Raw genomic sequence first — 20,000 nt, 5'->3', positions numbered from 1 at the left:
TCTAGGCCCGAAACGTCAGCTTTCCTGCTCTTATGATGCTGCTTGGCCTGCTGTGTTCATCCAGCTCTACACCTTGTTATCTCAGATTCTCCAGTGTCTGCAGTTCCTACTATCTCTGATACAATCATCTGTGTGCCAGGCATGACTCCAACCAGTAGTGTGTTTGTCCTGATACCCATTGATTCCAGTTTTGCTAGTGCTCCTTGATGCCAGTCTGTCGGATGCAGCCATGATGTCAAGGGCTGTCATTCTCCCATCACTTGTGGAGTTGAGCTCTTTTATCCTTATACGAACCAAGGCTGTAATGAGGTCAGGAGCTGAGTGGCCCTAGTGGAACCCAAACTGAGTATCTGAGGTAAGCCTTCTTCACTGTCCTCTACACCTCCAATTTTGGAGGAACTAACCATATCTCCTATGTTCACATCCAAATCATCTATATAAATGACGAAAAGCAGTAGACCAGCACTGATCCTTGTAGCATACCACTGGTCACAGGCCTCTAGTCTGAAAAACACCCCTTCACTGCCTTCTATCTTGGAGCCAGTTCTGCATCCAAATGGCTAGTTCTCGCTGTATTCCGTGTGATCGAACCTTGCCAAGCAGTCTACCATGAGGAACCTTGTCGAACACCTTACTGAAGTCCATATAGATCACATCCACTACTCTGCCCTCATCAATCCTCTTCGTTACTTGTTCAAAAAATTTGATCAAGTTAGTTAGCATGGTGATAATGTCACACAACGTGATGGGGGGTATTTTCAATGTGAAAGTGGGACTTTGTCTGCGAAAGGACTGTGACGTGGCAAATCTTGTCAAAACTGTGACGGTCAGATGCATCTGCAGCCAGCAGATTGATAAAAGTGAGGTCAGCTATATTTTTCCCTCTTGTTGGTTCCTTTGTCACCTGCCTCAGACCCAGTCTAGCAGCCATGTCTTTTTGGACCCAACCAGCTCATTCTGTAGTGCTACTGCAGAGCTACTTCTGGCGATGAACATTAAAACCCCTACCCAAAGTACATTTTGTGCCCTTCCCACCCTCAGTGCTTCCTCCAAGTGCTGTTCAGCATGGAGGAGTACTGATTCATCTGCTGAGAAAGGATGGCATATGGTAATCAGCAAGAGGGTTCCTTGCCCATGTTTAACTTGAGCCATGAAACATCATGCGGTCCAGAGTCAATGTTGAGGACTCCCAGCGCAACTTCCTCCTGAATGTATACCACTGTACCGCCACTTCTGCTGGGTATGTACTGCCGGTGGGACATGCCAAATCCAGGCATGGTGATGGTGGTGTCTGGGACATTGTCTGTAAGGTATGGTTTTGTGAGTATATCTATGTTAGGCTGTTGCTTACGTAGCCTGTAAGACAGTTCTTTCAATTTTGGCATAAGCCCCCAGATGTTAGTAAGGAGGACTTTGCAGGGCTGTTTCTGCTGTACTCTTTTCCGGTGCCTAGGTCAATGTCAGGCGGTCTGTCAGATTTCTTTGTGAAGAATTCACAGCGATTGAAACAACTTAGTGGCTTGCTCATCCATTTCAAAGGGCGGTTGAGAGACAACCGTATTGCTGTGGGTCTAATGATAATACCACTAGGCTAGTGCATCCCCAATCAGGTATTGGAAGAATAATATGGCACCAACATTCTTAAAAAAAACTCTGTCGGAATATAAACTAAATATGTCACATCACTTGTATTAGTAATTTAATCAATAATGTCGTAAGCAAAACCACAACCAGGAAAAGGGTACCCCTATTTAATTATAAAGCTTATTCATTTTAAAGATTGTGATTTTGTTATTTAGGTTTTTATTGTCTACCCAATTGATTCAATACATACTTTTCTTAATGGATTTATTTTTAATATGTGTATTTGGCCTTTGTTCTTGTAGGTGTTACCTGAAGTATTGCATTTATTTGGCTGAATTTGAAATCTTGAACATACCATACACCATTGAATCATTCCACAGCAGTCCCAAGGAAGGCATGATTAAAGGCTTATGGAAGAACCACAACCATGAGCCTAGGGTTAGTACCAAGATCCTTTTTTTATATTAAGTGTAGAACAGTTTATCTCGATAGTAATACTTTGATTCGTGAAAACAATGTTTGCATATGTGTTACTCATTTATTAAATGTTGAGCTTCATTTTGTGTTGTTTGATCTGATAATAAAGTGCCACTTCCAGCATTGATGCATGTGAAAATTGACAAACAGGAGAAGACCAGCTGCCCATCAAACCTGCCCTATATTTATTTGCCTTGTGCATCACTAATATAAACTTCCTACTGTTGAACAACTGTGTAGTCTCCTCAAAGAAACAACAGAACAGAGTCAAATACATTTTATAATCCCTGTTGATGTTATTCCCAGTCAAATCAGATCCCAAACTAAAATCTGTCTTGATAGGTCATATTTCTTTTTGATTTTAACAATGTGTTCTGCTACTGAAATACAATTGCCATTATGCTGCAGATTTGGGTTTAAGAAATTTATACACAAAAGAAATTTTGATAACTATTTACATGCAAAATTAATTTCAAGGTTTTGAAACAGAGAGCAAAATACAATCTCAACAATACTCCCTTATAGAACTTGTATTAGAAATAATTTCTCTTTTTTTCACATCTATTGAGCTTAATTTAACGGTGACTTCAGAAATTTTGAAAATCTGACAACCTGTTCCTGGAGCTTTCATACAAATGAGCTTTTACTTTCTCAGCTTCAAATAAGTCTTTAAGGGTTGTAACTGAGCACTTCTGATTTGGAGGTTTCAAACAAAACTCCTCCTTAGCCTATTTCTTAACAGCCCAAAACTACCACCCTTTTTCATCCAGCTTCAACCAATTCTGAATATTGCCCCAAATTGAAACTAAAAAAACTATTTCTTCAAAGGTTTAGATGTTTCCCTAAACCCCTAAAAAACTTCACAATTTTCTATCAAATTCCTAATAAACTACAACTGTTTATCTTGTTTGCTCATGCGCTCTCCCAATTTAAACAAAGCCTAATTACTTTCCAGGAAGTCTCTCTCCAATACTGTGTTTTAAAAGAACTTACCATGGTTACAGAAATACTTAGTAGTTGATCATTAGACCTCTTCAAACACCCAGAAAACCATGTGCCACGAGTTCAAAATTCATAAACCTAATGTAAATGATAATAAAATATATATAAATCACACACCTTACATCATTAAGTGAAGAAGTGTGAAACTTCCTCCAGCCCCTTTCTGCTATCAAACCTGTCCTGAAGGTCATATTAATTTGCTTATTTACACTTGCAAATTGCTTACAATTCATAAGACATGATTTCTGCCACAGCCAACAACCAGCTGGGCTCTCTTAAAGACGAACAGAAAGGCAATACATACTAAAAAGAGTGGGCCAATTCTGACAGTGATTATGCTGGAAATGGAAGAACATCTATTGTGTTCCTATCTCTGCACAGCTCAAATGCATGATTAGTGATCCTTCCGAAACTCAAACTGAAATAATCTGTGTATGGGTATTTGTGCACACCTCTGTCAATTGCTGCTACGTCTGTACAGTTCAAAAGTAAATAGACTAAATTTGTTAAGTTTCGAAGTAACTAAAGCTTTTACAGAATATAAAACACACAGAATGTTGGAGAAACTCAGCAGGTCTGGCAGCATATGTGGAGATAGAAACAGAGTTAACATTTTGAGCCCGGTGTGACGCTTCATCAGAAATGGTTTAGAACTTTAAGATGGGAATAATTCTTGTGGTTCTCATCTGAACCTTTTCCAAGGCCAGTGTATCATCTACCATTTAAGGGATCGACATTGGTCACTCAAGATACAGCCTAGCCAAGGACTTGGGCAAAGGGCAGAATTCTGACCTTTGATTTCAAAAGATTATTCCATTACTACTACCCACTGTCTATTTGATTTGACAACAACTTCTCTGAGTTGCTCACAAACCTTGAGTGAATTGTGCACAATTACATTCAGATCATTTTCTCATGATTTGATTTCAGAATTGTTTCCTCCAAATAGGAGGTAGGAATTGATGTAAAAGTTAAAATTCACACTTCTAAAGTTAGATGATAAATGTTATATTTAAAACCAAGTGGTGAATACAACTGCACTGTAATGTTTGATACTGAGTTGTAGTTAGAAAGTAGTGCTTTAGGTGCTAATTATTTGAATTCATCCAGTCGTTTTAAAATATAGTTCTGTATTCCTTAATATTTTATAAGTTTTCTGTATAAGAAACTATAATTAACAATGTTTTTTTTTCATTCATAGGCTGTTAGATTAGTTACTGAATTGAGTTTGGAGTACAGGGTGTACGACCTGCAACTATGGAATGGTATACTGCAGAAACTGCTTGCTTTTAACATGGTAAGTAAAGAAATACAGTGAGTCCTAGATACCTACCTAATGCAAACAAATATTATGTTCCAAAGTGCATTTTATCAAGCCGGCTACAGTTATTGGCTTGTACATATAGAAGAGTCAATTCTCTCATAACTTACAAGCCACTTTATTAACATTGTTAGACAGTACACATGTAGCTCATAAGTTTTTTGGCATACATCAACAGCTGAACCTACTTGTACACTCATTAGGGTCCTCTGACACTCCCTGAGTAGTCACAGAATATAAAAGCTAATGCTCAAGCAAGATAGCTGCTGATGCTGATGAGGACTGGCCAGGCATTCCGTTCCTCCCTCCCTTTCTCGATGTTGTCACCACATTCTTGACATAGGGTTCATTTCCATGAACTTTAGTCTCTAGAGTTTTCACTGGCTCCATGCCTGAGTCTCTGGAGTTTTCATGGCTCCGTGCCTGAAAGTCATCTTTTCTCTTTCCTTATCTCTTTCGAACCGTGCTGTCTCTTCCCTGTTGGCTCAGGCTTGTTCATTTATCGTATGCCTTTACTTTATTGGCCCAGGTCTCATGTTTTTTTCAGTTTTCACATTCCCTTTCTCTTCCCTTGGCCCCATATGTTATTCTATGATCAACAGAATGCCTGCTACCGGGTGACTACTGTATAACCACCTTCTTCTCCAGTCTCCTTTTCAGCTTATCTGAGGTTGGGAACTTCCATTTGGTGACTTGTCTCAGACTATTTTGTCAAGTAGCATATTAGTGTAACAGTAAGAAATATTTCGTGAGGTGTGAAAGAGGAATAAAATGCATTTCTTCAAACTTGAGGGTATAAAAGAATAATTATACATTTTAGTTATGACCAATATAATGTATTATATTTTATAATTCAAAATCTTTGGAACTGAAGTAGTTCTGACTTTTGCACCACTAAACATACAGTTCTGTGAAAATGAAATGCAAAGTTTTCTAACAAAACTGAACATATTTGTATGTTACAGATCAACTACTTGAGGAAAGTTCTGATAGCAATCACTGCAATACTCCCTTTGTGGCAGGTAGGTGCTATTTTTCTCTGCAAATTTCTTTTTTTTTCTGAAAGTACTACTGTAGACACATTACTGATCTTTTTGTATATCATGTTAATGCAGTAATGAGAGTGCATTTCCATTGTTCCTTTCCTAATACAATAGGGATAAAAATGGCATTGGTGCTGCAACTGTGAAACAATTACAGATATAACATTAACTAATCATTAATCCTTTTCTTAAATCACCTTGTGTTATTTTAGGTTTGTTCAATTGAATGTAATAATTCTTTTAATCCACGTGCCAGGAAGCTACTGCAGCCTTTGTCTTGTTAGTTATCATGGGGAGAAAGGGAAAGCAAGTTGAAGCTTGTATAACATGTTACATAAAGATTGTTTGCTCTGACTTTTGAACAAGCCAGGCACAATTAATAAACTCTGCAGCTTATTTAATTTTTCTTAGGAACATTCTTAGGGCATAGTCCAATTTCCTCATGATTCCTGAAGAGAAGTGGGACAACGTATTTAACCTGTTATTTTATGTTTCCTGAATGGACATTGTATTCTTCTGCAGGATATTTGTTAAGTTGTGTTATAATAAGCATGTAACATTAGTCCTACAAAGGTACTCCTTTGAAGTTATTAGGAGCTAATAAGTATAGCATTTCTGTCCTGATTTTTCTGTTCAATGTGACCTCTAACATTTGCCAAAGTTTTAAAGTCTTAATAATGTCACAACCACTGTAGAAAAGCATAGACTTCACAATTGTCAACTTTCTGAATGAGTACTAAAATTTCCAATTTGCTTATGTCAGAGAAGTGTGGCTACAGCTTCTTGAGGTTCATCTGATGAATAACTAATCCAGACAAACCAGGAAGATACCAATTTTGGACCATAGTCTGATCCCCTAGCCAAGCTCTTCTAGTACAGTTATAACACTGACATCTTCCAGACAATGTTGAAAATTGCCCAGGTTTGTCTTGTACACAAAAAGTAGGATAAATCCAACCCGGCCAATTATCCACCCCACTAGCTTGCTCTCACTCATTAGAAAAAGTGATGGAAGGTGTCATCAATAGTGCTATCAAACAGCGCCTGCTCAGCATAACCTACAAACTGATGCTCCGTTTGGGTTCTAATAGGCCCACTCAGCTCCTGACCTCATTTACTGCCCTGGTTCACACATGGATTAAAAATCCTGAATTTCAGAGGTGTCCTGAGAGTGATAGCCCTCAACATCATGTCCGCATTCAACCGAATGAGGCATCAAGGAGTCCTAACAAACTGGGATTAACAGGTAGCAGGGCGAAATCTCTCCGCTAGTTGGAGTCATACCTGGCACATAAGAAGATGGTTGTGGTTGTTGGCGTTCAGTCACCTCAGTTCTAGGACATCTCTGCAGGACTTCCTCACAGTAGTGTTCTAGGCCCAACACTCTTCAGCTGCTTCATCAGTGATCTTCCTTTCATCTTAAGTTCAGAAGTGGGGATGTTCACCAATGATTGCACAACGTTCAGCACCATTTGAGGCTCCTTAGGTCCTGAAGCAGATCATGTTCAAATGCAGTAACAGCTGGACAATATCCAGGCTTGCATTGAGAAGTAGCAAGTAACATTTGCACCACACAAATGCCAGGCAATGACAATCTCCAATAAGAATTATCTAACCACCACACTTTGACATTCAGTGGTGTTACCATCAATAAATGCCCCACTATCAACATCCTCAGGTTTAACATTGACGAGAAACTCAGCTGGAATTACCATATAAGTACAGTGGATACAACAGCAGGTCAGAGGCTAGGAATACTGACTAACTCACTTCCTGACTCCTAAAAACCTTCCCACCGTCTACAAGGCACAAGTCGAGGACTGTGATGGAATACTCCCCACTTGGCTGGATTAGTGCAGCACCAACAACACTCGAGACTTGACAACATCCAGGACAAAGCACCCCACTTGATTGGCACTACATCCACAAGCATCCACTCCCTCCACCACCAATGTTCAGTAGCAGCAGTATGTACTATTTACAAGATGCACTGTAGAAATTCGCCAAAGATTTTTAGATAACACCTTCCAAACACATAACCTTTTCCATCTGGAAGGACAAGGGCAGCAGATACATGTGAACACCCCTCCAAGGCACTCACCATCCTAACTTGGAAATATATTACTGTTCCTTCACTGTCATTGTGCCAAAATCCTGGAATTCCCTCCCTTAGAGCATTGTGGCTCTACCGGCAGCACATGGACTGCTGCGGTTCAAGAAGGAAGCTCACCACCACCTTCTCAAGGGCAACTCGGGATGGGCAATGCATACTGGCAAGGCAGCGTCATCCATGTCCTATGAGTGGATTTTTAAAAAAAATCTCATTCATTGGTAGGGTGCCTGCACTTAAGTTCAGTGCCATTATTTTAGATGTTATTCACAGGATTTTCACGTTGCAAATACTGTTGAAGTCATGTGTATGGATGTTGGATGAGGACACATTAAAGCTCTGCAATCATGCCTGCATGCTGTGTAACAACAAGACTCAAATGGATAATGGCCTCTTTGAGGAAATCCTGGATAGCATCTGGCATTTGCACCTCTGGACTATCAAGAGAGCTTGCTTTCAAAAGAAAGCAGAGAGAAGTAACTGGTTAACGACTGTGCGTGCGATATCCACAGATAACAACTGAGGAATAACTAGTGAAGCTTTTGGTCGATACGAAGTTTGATGAATGGCTGTTGGCAGAATACCAGCAGAGCTCTGTGCGTGTTTTTGATGAGCATTACATTTCCCTGCCCTCTCTTACTTGCACTTATATCTCCAGCTCACTTTCTTTCTCTCTTATCTGCCTCTGCCTGTTCTCTTGGACACACATTTTATTTTACTTATTTTTATCCACTTATTTCCTTTATCCTTGTGGTTGCCCTTGCCCTCGCATGCTCCCAAATTTCCTTTCTCACTTCACCATCTGTACCCCGTTGATGTTTCGCTTGAGTTAGAAGTGGAAGGAAATAACAAGACTTAGCTATGTACTTAACACAGAACATAGAACTGTACAGCATAAAATTGTACTTGAGGCTGGAAATGCAATTGACCAAGTGTCAAAATCTTTCCTGGTGACTAGGGTATTAGGTACCTATTGATGCCAAGTGCAACATGGGTCTTTGAATATTGCTTTTACAGAGCACATTTGTCAATACTGTGAAGCATTTTCAAATGAATGATTTTGTTTATTTGCTGTGATAAGTCGTTTTCATTTCATCAAACTATATAATAAAAGAAGTGACATTCTGTAATAAAACCTTAGTTCTGCTTTTGAATGTTCTGGTTAATGTTTAAGAATCACTAAATTTATTTTCTCCAGATTCCAAATTTTACCAGAGCATGGCGTGGTGTGATTCTTGCACCATTTCTTTCAGGTATGGAAGGCGTTTATAAATAAGCCTTTAATTTTTTTAAAATCAAGTGACAATCTAGCTGAAGGTGTGTGCTCCATTAAAATTTAGATTCCTAATTTTTACTTCTTTTATCCAGCTTCATGTCCTCTGAGCCCAAAGCAGTTGGAGACTTGTTATGAATCATTTGTGCTCTTGATCAAGTAAGTGCTGCCAACTAAAATCTTAGCTGAATTACTGTTTTATTCTTCCCCATACAGCAATGTTTAATCTCGGGAAATTGCAGAAAATCAATCCTAAGGATTTGGATTGTAGCTTAGTACTTAAAAAACATGCTCAACCTGTTGGAAATATTTTGAAAAGTCTCAATCTAGCATTGAGGGTACAGCAGGTAATAGGAGAATTAACACGTTTCTTTATTTACAGGTGCATTTTCATTAGCATCTGCTAAGATCTCAGCAGAACTTTTTCTTTGTATCCACACATAGAAAATTCAAATTCCATAATCATATGTACTTCCTTGCTTGCCAGCTAACTGCAATTAATGTACATTTATTATTTTGCCATTCTTTGGGATTTCAGTATTGTGATTTTGAGTATATGTAATGCATAGAAACTTTTATGACCTTAGTCAAGATCAGTAGCTTATTTTTTAAATAATTAAATCTGAAATTCTAGTTATTTATTAAAGCAGTGGAGCCTTGAAATTCCATAGCTTGAATTACAGGATTTTTGTTTAACAACAATCAGAACAAACACTAAATACTATCTTAGCAGATTCCCTATATTTATGTTGATTCTGGGTTTTTGAGCGAAACATAGGCAAATTCCAGTCGATTGTAAACTCTTAGGTACATATTAAATGGCAGATGCAACATCAACAGATTTTAAGATTTGATTCAGAAATCCACTGAGCGTATGTTATCAATCTCAGCTGTTACCTCCTTCAAAACGTACGATACCATGTCTTATGAGGAGAGGTTGAATAGGGCTTGTACTTGGATTTTGGAAGAATGAGAGGTGATCTTTTTGAAATATGTAAGATTCTCAGGGAACTTGACAGGATAGATGCGGAAAAGTTGTTATTCCCTTGTGGGAGAGCCCACAACCAGAGGACGTAATCTCAGAATAAGCAGATACATATTTAAGGTAGAGATGAGGTGGATTTTATGCCCTCTGAGGGTAGCAACTCTATATAATTTGTTACTGAGAGGGCTGTTGAGGCCAGGTTGTTGAGTATATTTGAAGCTGAGATAGATTTTTAACCAGTAAACATGAGAGGGAAAATGCCAAAAAGTGGAGTTGAAGATTATCAGAGCAGCCATAATCTCATTGAATAGTGGAGTATACTCAATGGGCTAAATGACTTACTTCTGCCCTATATCTTATGGTCTTAAAATCCAACAACTACACTATAAATATTTTTAACACAAGGCTGCTGAAAAAGATCATTAGAAAACACACAGTCCATTTTCCCCTCCGGATTATAAATCTGCCTGAACTGATTTGCTCTTGAGATTATTTGTTGCTGTGGATCTTCTGAGTCAGTCTGCTGCTGATTAACATGACTGCTCCAACCCTCCACCAGTTTGATTGAAAGTTCTGATATATCATTTTTATTAATTTCACAATGTCTACTTATACAGGCTTAATTAGTTCCATTGCATTGTATTTTCAGATCTTGAGACTCTGTCCCCACTCCATTCCATCTCCATCTCTCACTCTTTCCCACTGCCTTCAAACCCTCTTCTCCTTCTGCTCATCTACCCCTGCTCTGTATTCCTATATCTCCCCACCACTACCTCTCTTCTTTCACCCCTAACCCTTTCTTGTATACTTGGAAATGATTTCTGTTCTGTTGTTTGAAAATAAGGTACCCCAAAGGACAGTAAATTGTGGCCATAGGGTGGCATGGTGGCTCAGTGGTTAGCATAGCTGCCTCACAGGACCAGTGACACATGTTTGATTCCACCCTTGGGTGACTGTCTCTGTGGAGTTTGCACATTCTGCCCGTGTCTGCGTGGGTTTCCTCTGGGTGCTCAGGTTTCCTCCCGCAGTTCAGAGATGTGCAGGTTAGGTGGAATGGCCATGCTAAATTTCCCACCGTACCCAGGGATGTGCAGGCCAGGTGGATTAGCCACAGGAAATGCAGGGTTAGAGGAATAGGGTAGGAGGATGGGTCTGGGCGGGATGTTCTTTGGAGGGTCAGTGTGGACTCAATAATCTGAATGGCATGCTTCCACATTTTAGGGATTCTATGATTCCATGTCATTTGTCTGTTTGATGTAGAAATAAAAAAAGGAGCAAGTCTGCATTCATCTCACAGTACGTTAGCAAGTCCACTCATTTGGATTGACCTAGAAATGTCTATTTGGTGTCATAGATTTTTAAAACACGAAAATTTTCAGATCTCTCTCCCTCTTCCTAGGCAATGTCTTCTCAACTCTGCACTATCATGTGTACCTAATTCCTTGTCAGAAAAATATGTTCAAATCTCATTTCCTTTGGCCATTTCTACCCCTGTAAATTTATTTTCTGCTAGCAGCGGTACACAACCAACCAGAGTACCACACACACAGTTTTTACTAAAAATAGCATATGTTTCCAGAACTTCCTAAATTCTGTTTATGATGGTCCGAATGTCATAGATCCACCAATGCCATCTTGAAGTGACACAAACAACTGCAGCAATAATATCAGAGATAGTGAGACCTGCCGATGCTGGAGTCTGAGATAACACAGTGTGGAGCTGGAGGAGCACAGCAGGCCAGGCAGCATCAGAGGAGCAGGAAAGCTGACGTTTCAGGTTGGGACCCTTCTTCAGAAATGGGGGAGCGGAAGGGGGCTCTGAAATAAATAGTGAGTGCTTGTCCTCGATTTCGGGATCTGACCTCTGTCATCCTCAGCCTGTATGTATTGCACTCCTGGACTCATTACTACTGAGCTTCCATGGCTGTTTCAATGTAATCACTTCAACCAGACATTTTGGTAACTGGGAGGTTGGTTTCCCTTTTCAATTAGGATCAGTCTCAAAAAAATTAAGCATTTAAACTATAGATTCCATAATAAAACAAATATAATGGCCCACATATTCCAATGTCTATATGGTTGTTGGAACAGCATAGACTGGAGTTGTGCACCAGGACAATACAAAATTCATGACACAGTTGCCCAGGAAATTGCATTTTGCAAAGGAATTCCCCTTTGGATCCGGAATCCTCTGATAAAGTCCCTTTTAAGTTCAAAGACTATGACTCATTTAAGCTTATTATTGCTGAAAAAATACTGTTTTTAATCTTTTCACCTTCTTCTTATCAGAACAATTCACTGGAATATCAGTTCAAGGGGTAAACCATCATTTATACTGCATGTGATGAGAGAAAAATGACAATGATTGCTAATGCATCAGTTATGATGATTGACAGTTAACTGCCAGGATTTGTTTAAATTTTAAATCAGGAAGATTGCCCTGATCAATGTCCTGACAAATGAACCAACGAATACCTATCACCTATTTTGTTGAGTTGAAACAGGCACAGTGCATGGGCATGTTTTGCCTGACTACAAAGAAAAGTGCCCCGTGTATTAAATATATATAGTTTCCAGTACATACAAATATGCTTCACAGCAAACCTGACTGACAATCCTAAATCTTTGCATTCAGGATTATCCAGCAAATGTTGTCCAGTTATAGAATTGTAAATAATGGTAAACGTTGCTGCACATTTTCCAAACATGGGCTGGTTTGGTATAACCACTTCCTAGTATACTGTTAACAGCCAAAGGGATATGCTGTTTGATATGATCTGCCAGTCTTTCGAATGTACACATTAATGTCTTCTGTCATCGGCAGAATATCTGTTTTACTTGACAGCAGCATCCTGTTAGAGGTGAACTCCACTCATGTTACTACTGCATTGTAGCATCATGGAACAGCAAGTTTAAGCTGTGTTCAAACTTTGAGATACCTTGTGAGGTAGACTGGGCAAGTTTTCAGGATCAAAACTGACCACCTTAGTGCTTTTCCTGAGTTTATGCAACATGCACTAAGAAATTGATCTTATAGGGGTAGCCATTATACTGCAAGATGGACTTGATGCGTTCTATTTCAACACCAAGTTTGCATGGTGACATGGGACAGTCAAATGAGCTTACTTTCCTCAATGTACTCATTGAGAAATTGGCCTGGGGTTTCTATATTATTGTCTACTGTAAACCTACCTTCACTGATAATGAATCTTTTGGTGTGAGGATATGGAGATCACACCGTCACCACATGAGCAGTCTGGATTCTCTCCTTGTAGGGATGACCAGATAAATATTGGCCACCACAGCACACATTTTGGATCTCTGCTTTATCATGGATTCTTTTCTCCTACAATAAGGCAGAGGGTGGACTTAATGAGATGAAAATGGCTGGTAGGAAAGGTAGCGAGATGCCCTGAATGAGTAGAATGCATTGAGGGCACTAATGGTTAATAATTTGGAAGGAGGGTTGGGTGTGTTCCAATTGGAGAATATTCTTTATACAATAGTGAGGCTGGTGGACCATGAATCTCTGGGAGGTGGGTGCAGTAGCACAATTAGCACATGTGAGAGGTAGAGGATTGAAGATGGTGACACTTATGTTGGTGGAGTGCAGAAGGTCATTAATCTGATTCCTTCATTTCTGGGCATTCCTCTAGATTGTTGAAAAGACACTAGCCCAGGTGGTAACTTCAGACAAGGCTGGCAGTGTCTGGCGCTATGATCTCTGGCGATCCCGGGGAAAGAGGATAGCACTCCCCACCACCCTGCCCACAGGTCCCTGTCCACTAAGTGCAGTGCAGTTTGCCTCAAACAGCCATTTGCCTTGGAAATCCTTACATGCTTGAACTGTGAACGTCAATTCCTTACGTGCAGTTTTTGAACTGGTTTACAGCTGGCCTTTAAGTATGACACTGGTGTGTGAATGCCCAAAAGATCCTGACACCGGTGAGCACTCTGTCATTGCTGAGCACATGATAGTGTGAATGTAGCACATGGATGAGTGGTGCATACTTAAGGTGAGCACCATAAGGTTGCAGGAGAAAACTTGCTTAAGTTTACAAAGGGAAGCCTATGAAACTCCCTGACATTGGCATTTTGCCAAATTTTGGGAGCTGTTTGCTTCATGGATTCAAATCTTCCTGCAGAACTTGAGCACATGACTTAGATTGGTAGTTCAGTGCATTTGTGAAAGTGCTGCATTATCAGAGGTGTCATTATATGACTGAACCATATAGTCAGTGAAAATTAAAATTGACATTTTGATTTGAAGCGCAAGAAGCTCTGTGATTAACTGTCATTTATTGCTAAATTAAAGCTGTCAACAGATTAAGTAGACAAGTATCTAATTTGTTGTTTATAGGACCTTTGCTGTATATGAATTGGTTGCTACATTTGCCTTGATAGTAACAATGTCACATAGTATTATTAACTGTAAAACCAACATTGTGAAAGATACAATATTTTGCCTTCAGTGAATACATTTGACCATTAAAAGCACATTAAAGTATTTATTATTTTTGTTTAATTACATTAGTTTTATTTAAATACTGCTCATACCACTAATTTTTTGGTTTTATAGGTACCCTGTTAATCTTCGTGTTAATGCTTTACAAGATTTCTCAATTGTTAAATATATTTAGTTTAAATTTTTTTTCATCCATCCACACTTAACTCCTCTATTAATAGCTTTCTGTTGACATGATCTTTTCAGATGAAACATTTTTTAAAATTGCATAAATATATACACATAGTTGTGTGTCTACAGAAAGTCTGCTCTAATATACAAATAGCAAATGAGTAAGTACATGGAAGAATGTGTCTGTTTTGACTTTGTCATTTAACTTAAATTTTTCAAGTGCAATGAATACCCTAGCAAAAAAATATTAACACTTGCTTTATACAGTATTTAAAATGCTCCTCATATCATTTCATTTTCTGATCCTAAAGGTGTCCTATTCTACTTGACCTTGACCTTATTGGCATTGCAAAGCAATATGTACAGCTGGAGTTGTTGCCCTTTGCTCTGGGTTGTCTGCTGCTTATTCCTTATTCTGAGAAAAGGGAACAGCAAATACAGGTAAGTGGTTTTTTGACACAATGAACATGAACAACTTGCAGTGCATTTGTTTTCCAGTATAAGTAACTAAACTGCAGGGTATATTGATGTTCAGTAAGAAGCAAAAATACTGTAAGGATTAACTAAATTTAGTATGATGGTATTAATATTTCAATATGTTTTGTGTAACCATTTAACAGCTCGATTCTAATTAATTTTATATTTCTTGTTGATTAAGCTATAGTTTATTACTGTTAAGTAATAATATGGGTTATTACTTTTAAGTAATAAACAAGCTTTGGGCATTTATCCATTTCTATTTAATTAAGTATAGTACTTAACTTTCTCCTAAGAGTGCAGTATGTGCATCTGTATACCACCATGAATTGCTGTGTTTTAAGAAGTGGCTAACCACCACCTTCTCAGAGGCAGTGGGAATGTGCAATGAATGTTGGCCTTGGCTGCAATGCTGCCATGAACAATTTTTTCTTTTTTAAGAAGCAACTGTTTAATATTGATGTGGCTTTTTGGTTGCAGGGATTTCTTTTATCGGCTGATCCTGTTACCCTTTTGCAACAAGTTATCGATCACATGACAACGGGAGAGGTGGCAGGGTATGCATCCAAGGTAAAATAGCCTATTGTACAGAAACAAAAACAAAGTACTAAAGCACTGAAAATACTGCATCTGTAGAGAGAAAAAAAAGTTAATATTTTAAGCACAATGAGTAAGACCTGAAAAATGAAAAGAACAGACACTTTTAAAAATATTTTGCTAGCTGGACATATAGTCAGAACAGAAGTATTAAGTTTTGGCTGTGCTCACAGTGAGTAAACTTATCTTTGAAAAATGTCAAAATCACTAATGGGAAGGACTTGATGCTGGACCGATAATGGAAATAAAAGCTAAGACTTTAGTCCAAGTCAGTAATTGCAAACAGCCAGACAAACTTGAATAGCACTAGCAAGATGGACTGTGGTGTGGCCAGATCATTCCAATGCTAAAGCTGAGGCTAAAAATCATAGTTACACATTCGTGAAACATTAGAAGTTTTAGTTAAACTTTGCAGGAACATAAGGGACCTATGACTAATTGACTCTGTTTTTGAGTATTCTACTAATTCGCCAAGGTCCTTTTCATTCCACCTCACAAAAGACAATATGATGGACCATTATTACTATTTCATTATTGATATGTCAAATGTATTTTTGTAGTAGTGTTAGTGGAAGGCTGAGTACAAAGTATGTAGGGTTCCGGTTTGCAATCAGTTATTTCCTGATTTTTAAGCGGTTTGAATCACCCTGAGATCGCTGGTTATAGATACTGCACTTATTTAGGGAATATGAAATGAAGAAAGCAGTAGACAGGTGTTTCAGGGCAAAAGAATCCCTGCATTTATTTGCAATACAAAAGCTAAGCATAATACAAAAATACAGGTAAATGTAATGAACAGTGAAATTGACACAATTAACTATACAGAGAACAGTAATACTATTGAATACACTATTAGCTAAATTAAACCATTAGAAACTAAAACGACAGTTTTAATTACAGAATCTGTAATCAGGCTTCCTATCCTTGGGGTCCCAATGCACTGTCACCACCCTGCTTCCCCTTCCTGCCAGCTAGGTCAGAAACTTTGGGAGTTTCAGCTCACCACTGAGGAAAGTGCAGTTTTAAAATGTGCCCAATTGCTGAGGTTCTTTCCATCAGTTCTTTTGGTTTGGAATAAGCCTGTGTCTGAAAACTTTTGTTCGGATAGCGCTTGTTTGACTTACCCCTCTCAGATGTCCTTTGTTCCGATGATGCTCTTGGTTTGGCTTCCCAATTCAGCTCCTCTGTTCAGCCTCTGTGGTTCTTGGTTCGAAGCTACTTGTTGGGGGTGGAAGCCTGTGGGGAAGGTGTTAGTGAAGAAGCTTGTTGTTGTAAAAAATGGCTCCCTCCCAGGTGAGATTGGGCTGGAAGTTATACTGACTGTGTGCCCCATTATCTCCCCTCAAATCTGTGTTGTCCATTATGTTTCTGGTGTTCACTTTGAGGTCAATTGGCTTCCTGATAGTTAAGACTATATGTGAGTGTATTTTGATTGAAGTCGGTATCTGTGTAGGCCCCATACTGTCTGTACTGGGTAGCCTGAGGTGTAAAAGTTAGTCCCTGTCTAGAGTGTTAGGTTTGATTGATTGTTCTCTTAGAGTGGAGGTGTAAGTGGGAATTCCAGGCTGAACGATGGTTCCAGGCAGCCATCTCTGTGTATTTTTCCCAGAGCTCAGCCCAGTTGACCCTTTACTTTTAAAAGTTTTGAAAAGTCCAGGGTTTTGATCCAGTATTTTACATGATGGGGATTTTTGCTCAATCCTACAAGTATAGTGTATGGTTACCTCTATATTTGGTTTTAAGCTAAGCATTTTAAGATAAGACTATACACTAGAACCGTGATGTTAATTGACTTCAGTATTTGGCGATGTTAAAGAATTGCATTTCATTGTGGGGCAAAAGTAGCATGTTTATTAGTTTGCTTTAAGAATATGCCAGTCAAACCATTTAAAAAGTGTTAATATTCCATCAAATTTTATTTTAACATCTGAAGATTAAAGAGTTGGCATTGGAAAGAATTACAGACAAAAAACAGTACAAGAAGCTTATTGGGACAAAGTTATTTCCTTTACTGAAGCAACACATGATTGACAACAAACAAGTGGAAGAATTAGCACATTACCTTATAGATAGGAACTGGTAAGTTTTTAAAAAAATGAAGCAGCATTTATACATAAATTTTCAAGTCATTTGAAACTCGTTTACTTTATCTGATACATCAGTAATGTTGCAAATACTTTTTTGGTACATTTTGTGCCCGTTTTGCAGAGTTTTTTTTAATACAAATGTGACTTCCATCAATGCCTTTCAATATTGGGGAAGTACAGAATCAGTCAATTTAGAGACAATCACTCCAACTCTACAATATAGTATAGTAGAACTTTAGAGCTGTCCATAATTATTTGGTCAACACAGTGTGGTTCTGAAGAAGTGTCCCGACCTGAAACGTCGATTTTCCTACTCCTCTGATGCTGCCTGACCTGCTGTGTCCCTCCAGCTCCATACTTTGTTGACTCTGACTCCAGCATCTGCAGTTTTTGCTATCTCCATAATTATTTGGTCTGTTGTAATTGTGTTGAGTTCTCTGAAAGAACTATCCGCAGTGCCGATTTCCCTGCTTTCTCCATACTTGAATAGAAATTCTTCCACTTTCCTTTTTAAAAACTGTTATGGATTATGCCTCTGCTGACATTGTTGGTGAGGCAATCCTTATCCTAATAATAACTGTTTTGCTGAAATGAAAGGTATTCTCTTAATGTCTTCCTTTGTTCTTTGACAATGATTTTATCTTTACACCTGCAAGTTTCCATTGCATTGACTAGTAACAGCAAATGTTTCCACTTACCTTAGCAGAATTTAAAAAAATAATTTTGAGTATTTCAATTGAATTATTTGGACTTTATTGTTGTAATGGGGTGTTTCAGCTTTTCTAGGATTTCTTTATTACTCAAACCTCTGAATTCACACAAGATACAACTATTAAATGCAATGTCTCCCTGGAGAGACAATCTACAAGTGAAGGATGTTGAGAATTATTAGTACTGCGGCAAGCCAATTGACTCTCAGATCTGTGCCATGTACACTGTACATAAGTCTCCTTCCCGCCTTATTTTGACAAGATGAAATAAAATAATCTTTTATTTCCTTCCACTCACCTAGATTCATATCAAATGTATATTTGCAATTCATCTTGGCTATTGTAATTTCCACATTTTGTTAACACTATGATCCTTAGTTTTGGATTCAACAGGTCGTGTCTCTGCTCTACATCATAAAATATAGAACTATGACTTTAAAGTAGATCATCTTTATTATTGAATGCACTGACAAACAAATGAGTTGAAACCTCTTTTAAATTAGTGGGTTAGATGATCTTGACTAGGCAAGCATTGGAAAACCTCTCTCTTCGGGTAAAATGTATAGTTTTCACTCTTAAGCTGCATCATTTTTCCTGTGCATAATTACAGCCTTGGATATGTGCAGAAACCTGTGGATTAATGTAAATAATTGAATTCAAAAGTCTCTGACATTTTTGGATTGGTAGTGATGATGGTTTGTTCCTGTATGGTCCAATATTGAAAAATAAGTTTAAACATATATGAAGAGGAGGGAACGGCGATGTAAGGAAATAAGGGTTTAGTTGATATTTGGGGGAACTCAGCAGAAAGGAGCAAGGCATTAGGGAACAGTTGTTTCATGGAATTAAACTGTTTAAACTACTTGGATATTTTTTAAACTATCTGAAAGCACAGAAGACTCAAGAATACTGTTATTGCAAACTAAAAGAGAAACATGAGCTAGAATATGAACATCCTCCAATGGTTGTCATGTACACTAAAGAACTCCTTATTTGTGTAATTTTATTCCTTTTTACAATTTTCCAATATTAAGCTTTGCAAAATGTGTTTTGTATTAAGATTTGTTAAGCAAAGTCTACCATGGTCTAACTTTTTTCCTTCATTAAAATGTGCGGAAACAATTATGTTAGAGTTGGGCTTTCTCAAGAGCTAGATATTTTTTGGTATTTTCAAGGTCCAAAAGATGATAGATTGACCATAGTAACAGAAGTACTCTGGGCTAAGGCTTAGAACAAATAAGGGAATCACATGGCATTGTCTGTGTTTGAACATATCTGCACTAATTATATGATTGAAGACAATGGGAAAAATGAGTTTGGATAAATCTTGCCCCAGTTCTGCTTTTCAGATTGCGATTTTGAAGTGTTTAGGTTGGTGTTGAAGACCTCTGCAGGTCAACAAAAGTCCTAGAGTATACAGCAGTTGTTGCCACCACAATCCTCGATGGTGTACCACTGACACATGAGAATGCTAAAGAAATTCCGTCAAAAATATCTCTGCTCCATTCTCCAGATTCAGTGAGATGATAATTCAATGAGCAAGAAGCCAGCTCTACAGGCATCCAGACAAAACTCCTGCAAAACAAACTATGATAGACTGGAATAAAAACAAAATGTTGGAGAGACTCAGCAAGTCTGGCAACATTTGTGGAGAGAGAAACAGATTAATGTTTTGAGTCCTGCATGACTGTTTTTTGA

General features: G+C 38.3%; 1 protein-coding gene across 1 annotated transcript in view; it reads left to right on the top strand.

Annotated features, from left to right (window-relative positions):
• The window catches only part of LOC125481425 (kinetochore-associated protein 1-like), a gene marked incomplete at its 5' end in the record, with an annotated part of 23,806 nt that extends 4,048 nt beyond the window's left edge, over positions 1–19,758 (top strand). Inside the window, 9 exons of the mRNA XM_048592956.1 lie at positions 1,887–2,022; positions 4,265–4,360; positions 5,350–5,406; positions 8,736–8,790; positions 8,906–8,969; positions 14,743–14,872; positions 15,389–15,478; positions 17,439–17,584; positions 19,652–19,758. Of these exons, the coding sequence (XP_048448913.1) occupies positions 1,887–2,022; positions 4,265–4,360; positions 5,350–5,406; positions 8,736–8,790; positions 8,906–8,969; positions 14,743–14,872; positions 15,389–15,478; positions 17,439–17,584; position 19,652 (775 nt within the window). The remainder of the gene's footprint in view (positions 1–1,886; positions 2,023–4,264; positions 4,361–5,349; positions 5,407–8,735; positions 8,791–8,905; positions 8,970–14,742; positions 14,873–15,388; positions 15,479–17,438; positions 17,585–19,651) is intronic.
• Between the last annotated feature and the right edge of the window lie 242 nt (positions 19,759–20,000).

Source organism: Rhincodon typus, unplaced genomic scaffold, assembly GCF_021869965.1.
Source record: "Rhincodon typus isolate 14 unplaced genomic scaffold, sRhiTyp1.1 hic_rhity00002106, whole genome shotgun sequence".
NCBI classification, from domain to species: Eukaryota; Metazoa; Chordata; class Chondrichthyes; order Orectolobiformes; family Rhincodontidae; genus Rhincodon; species Rhincodon typus.
This window is presented reverse-complemented; position numbering and strand designations above follow the sequence as displayed.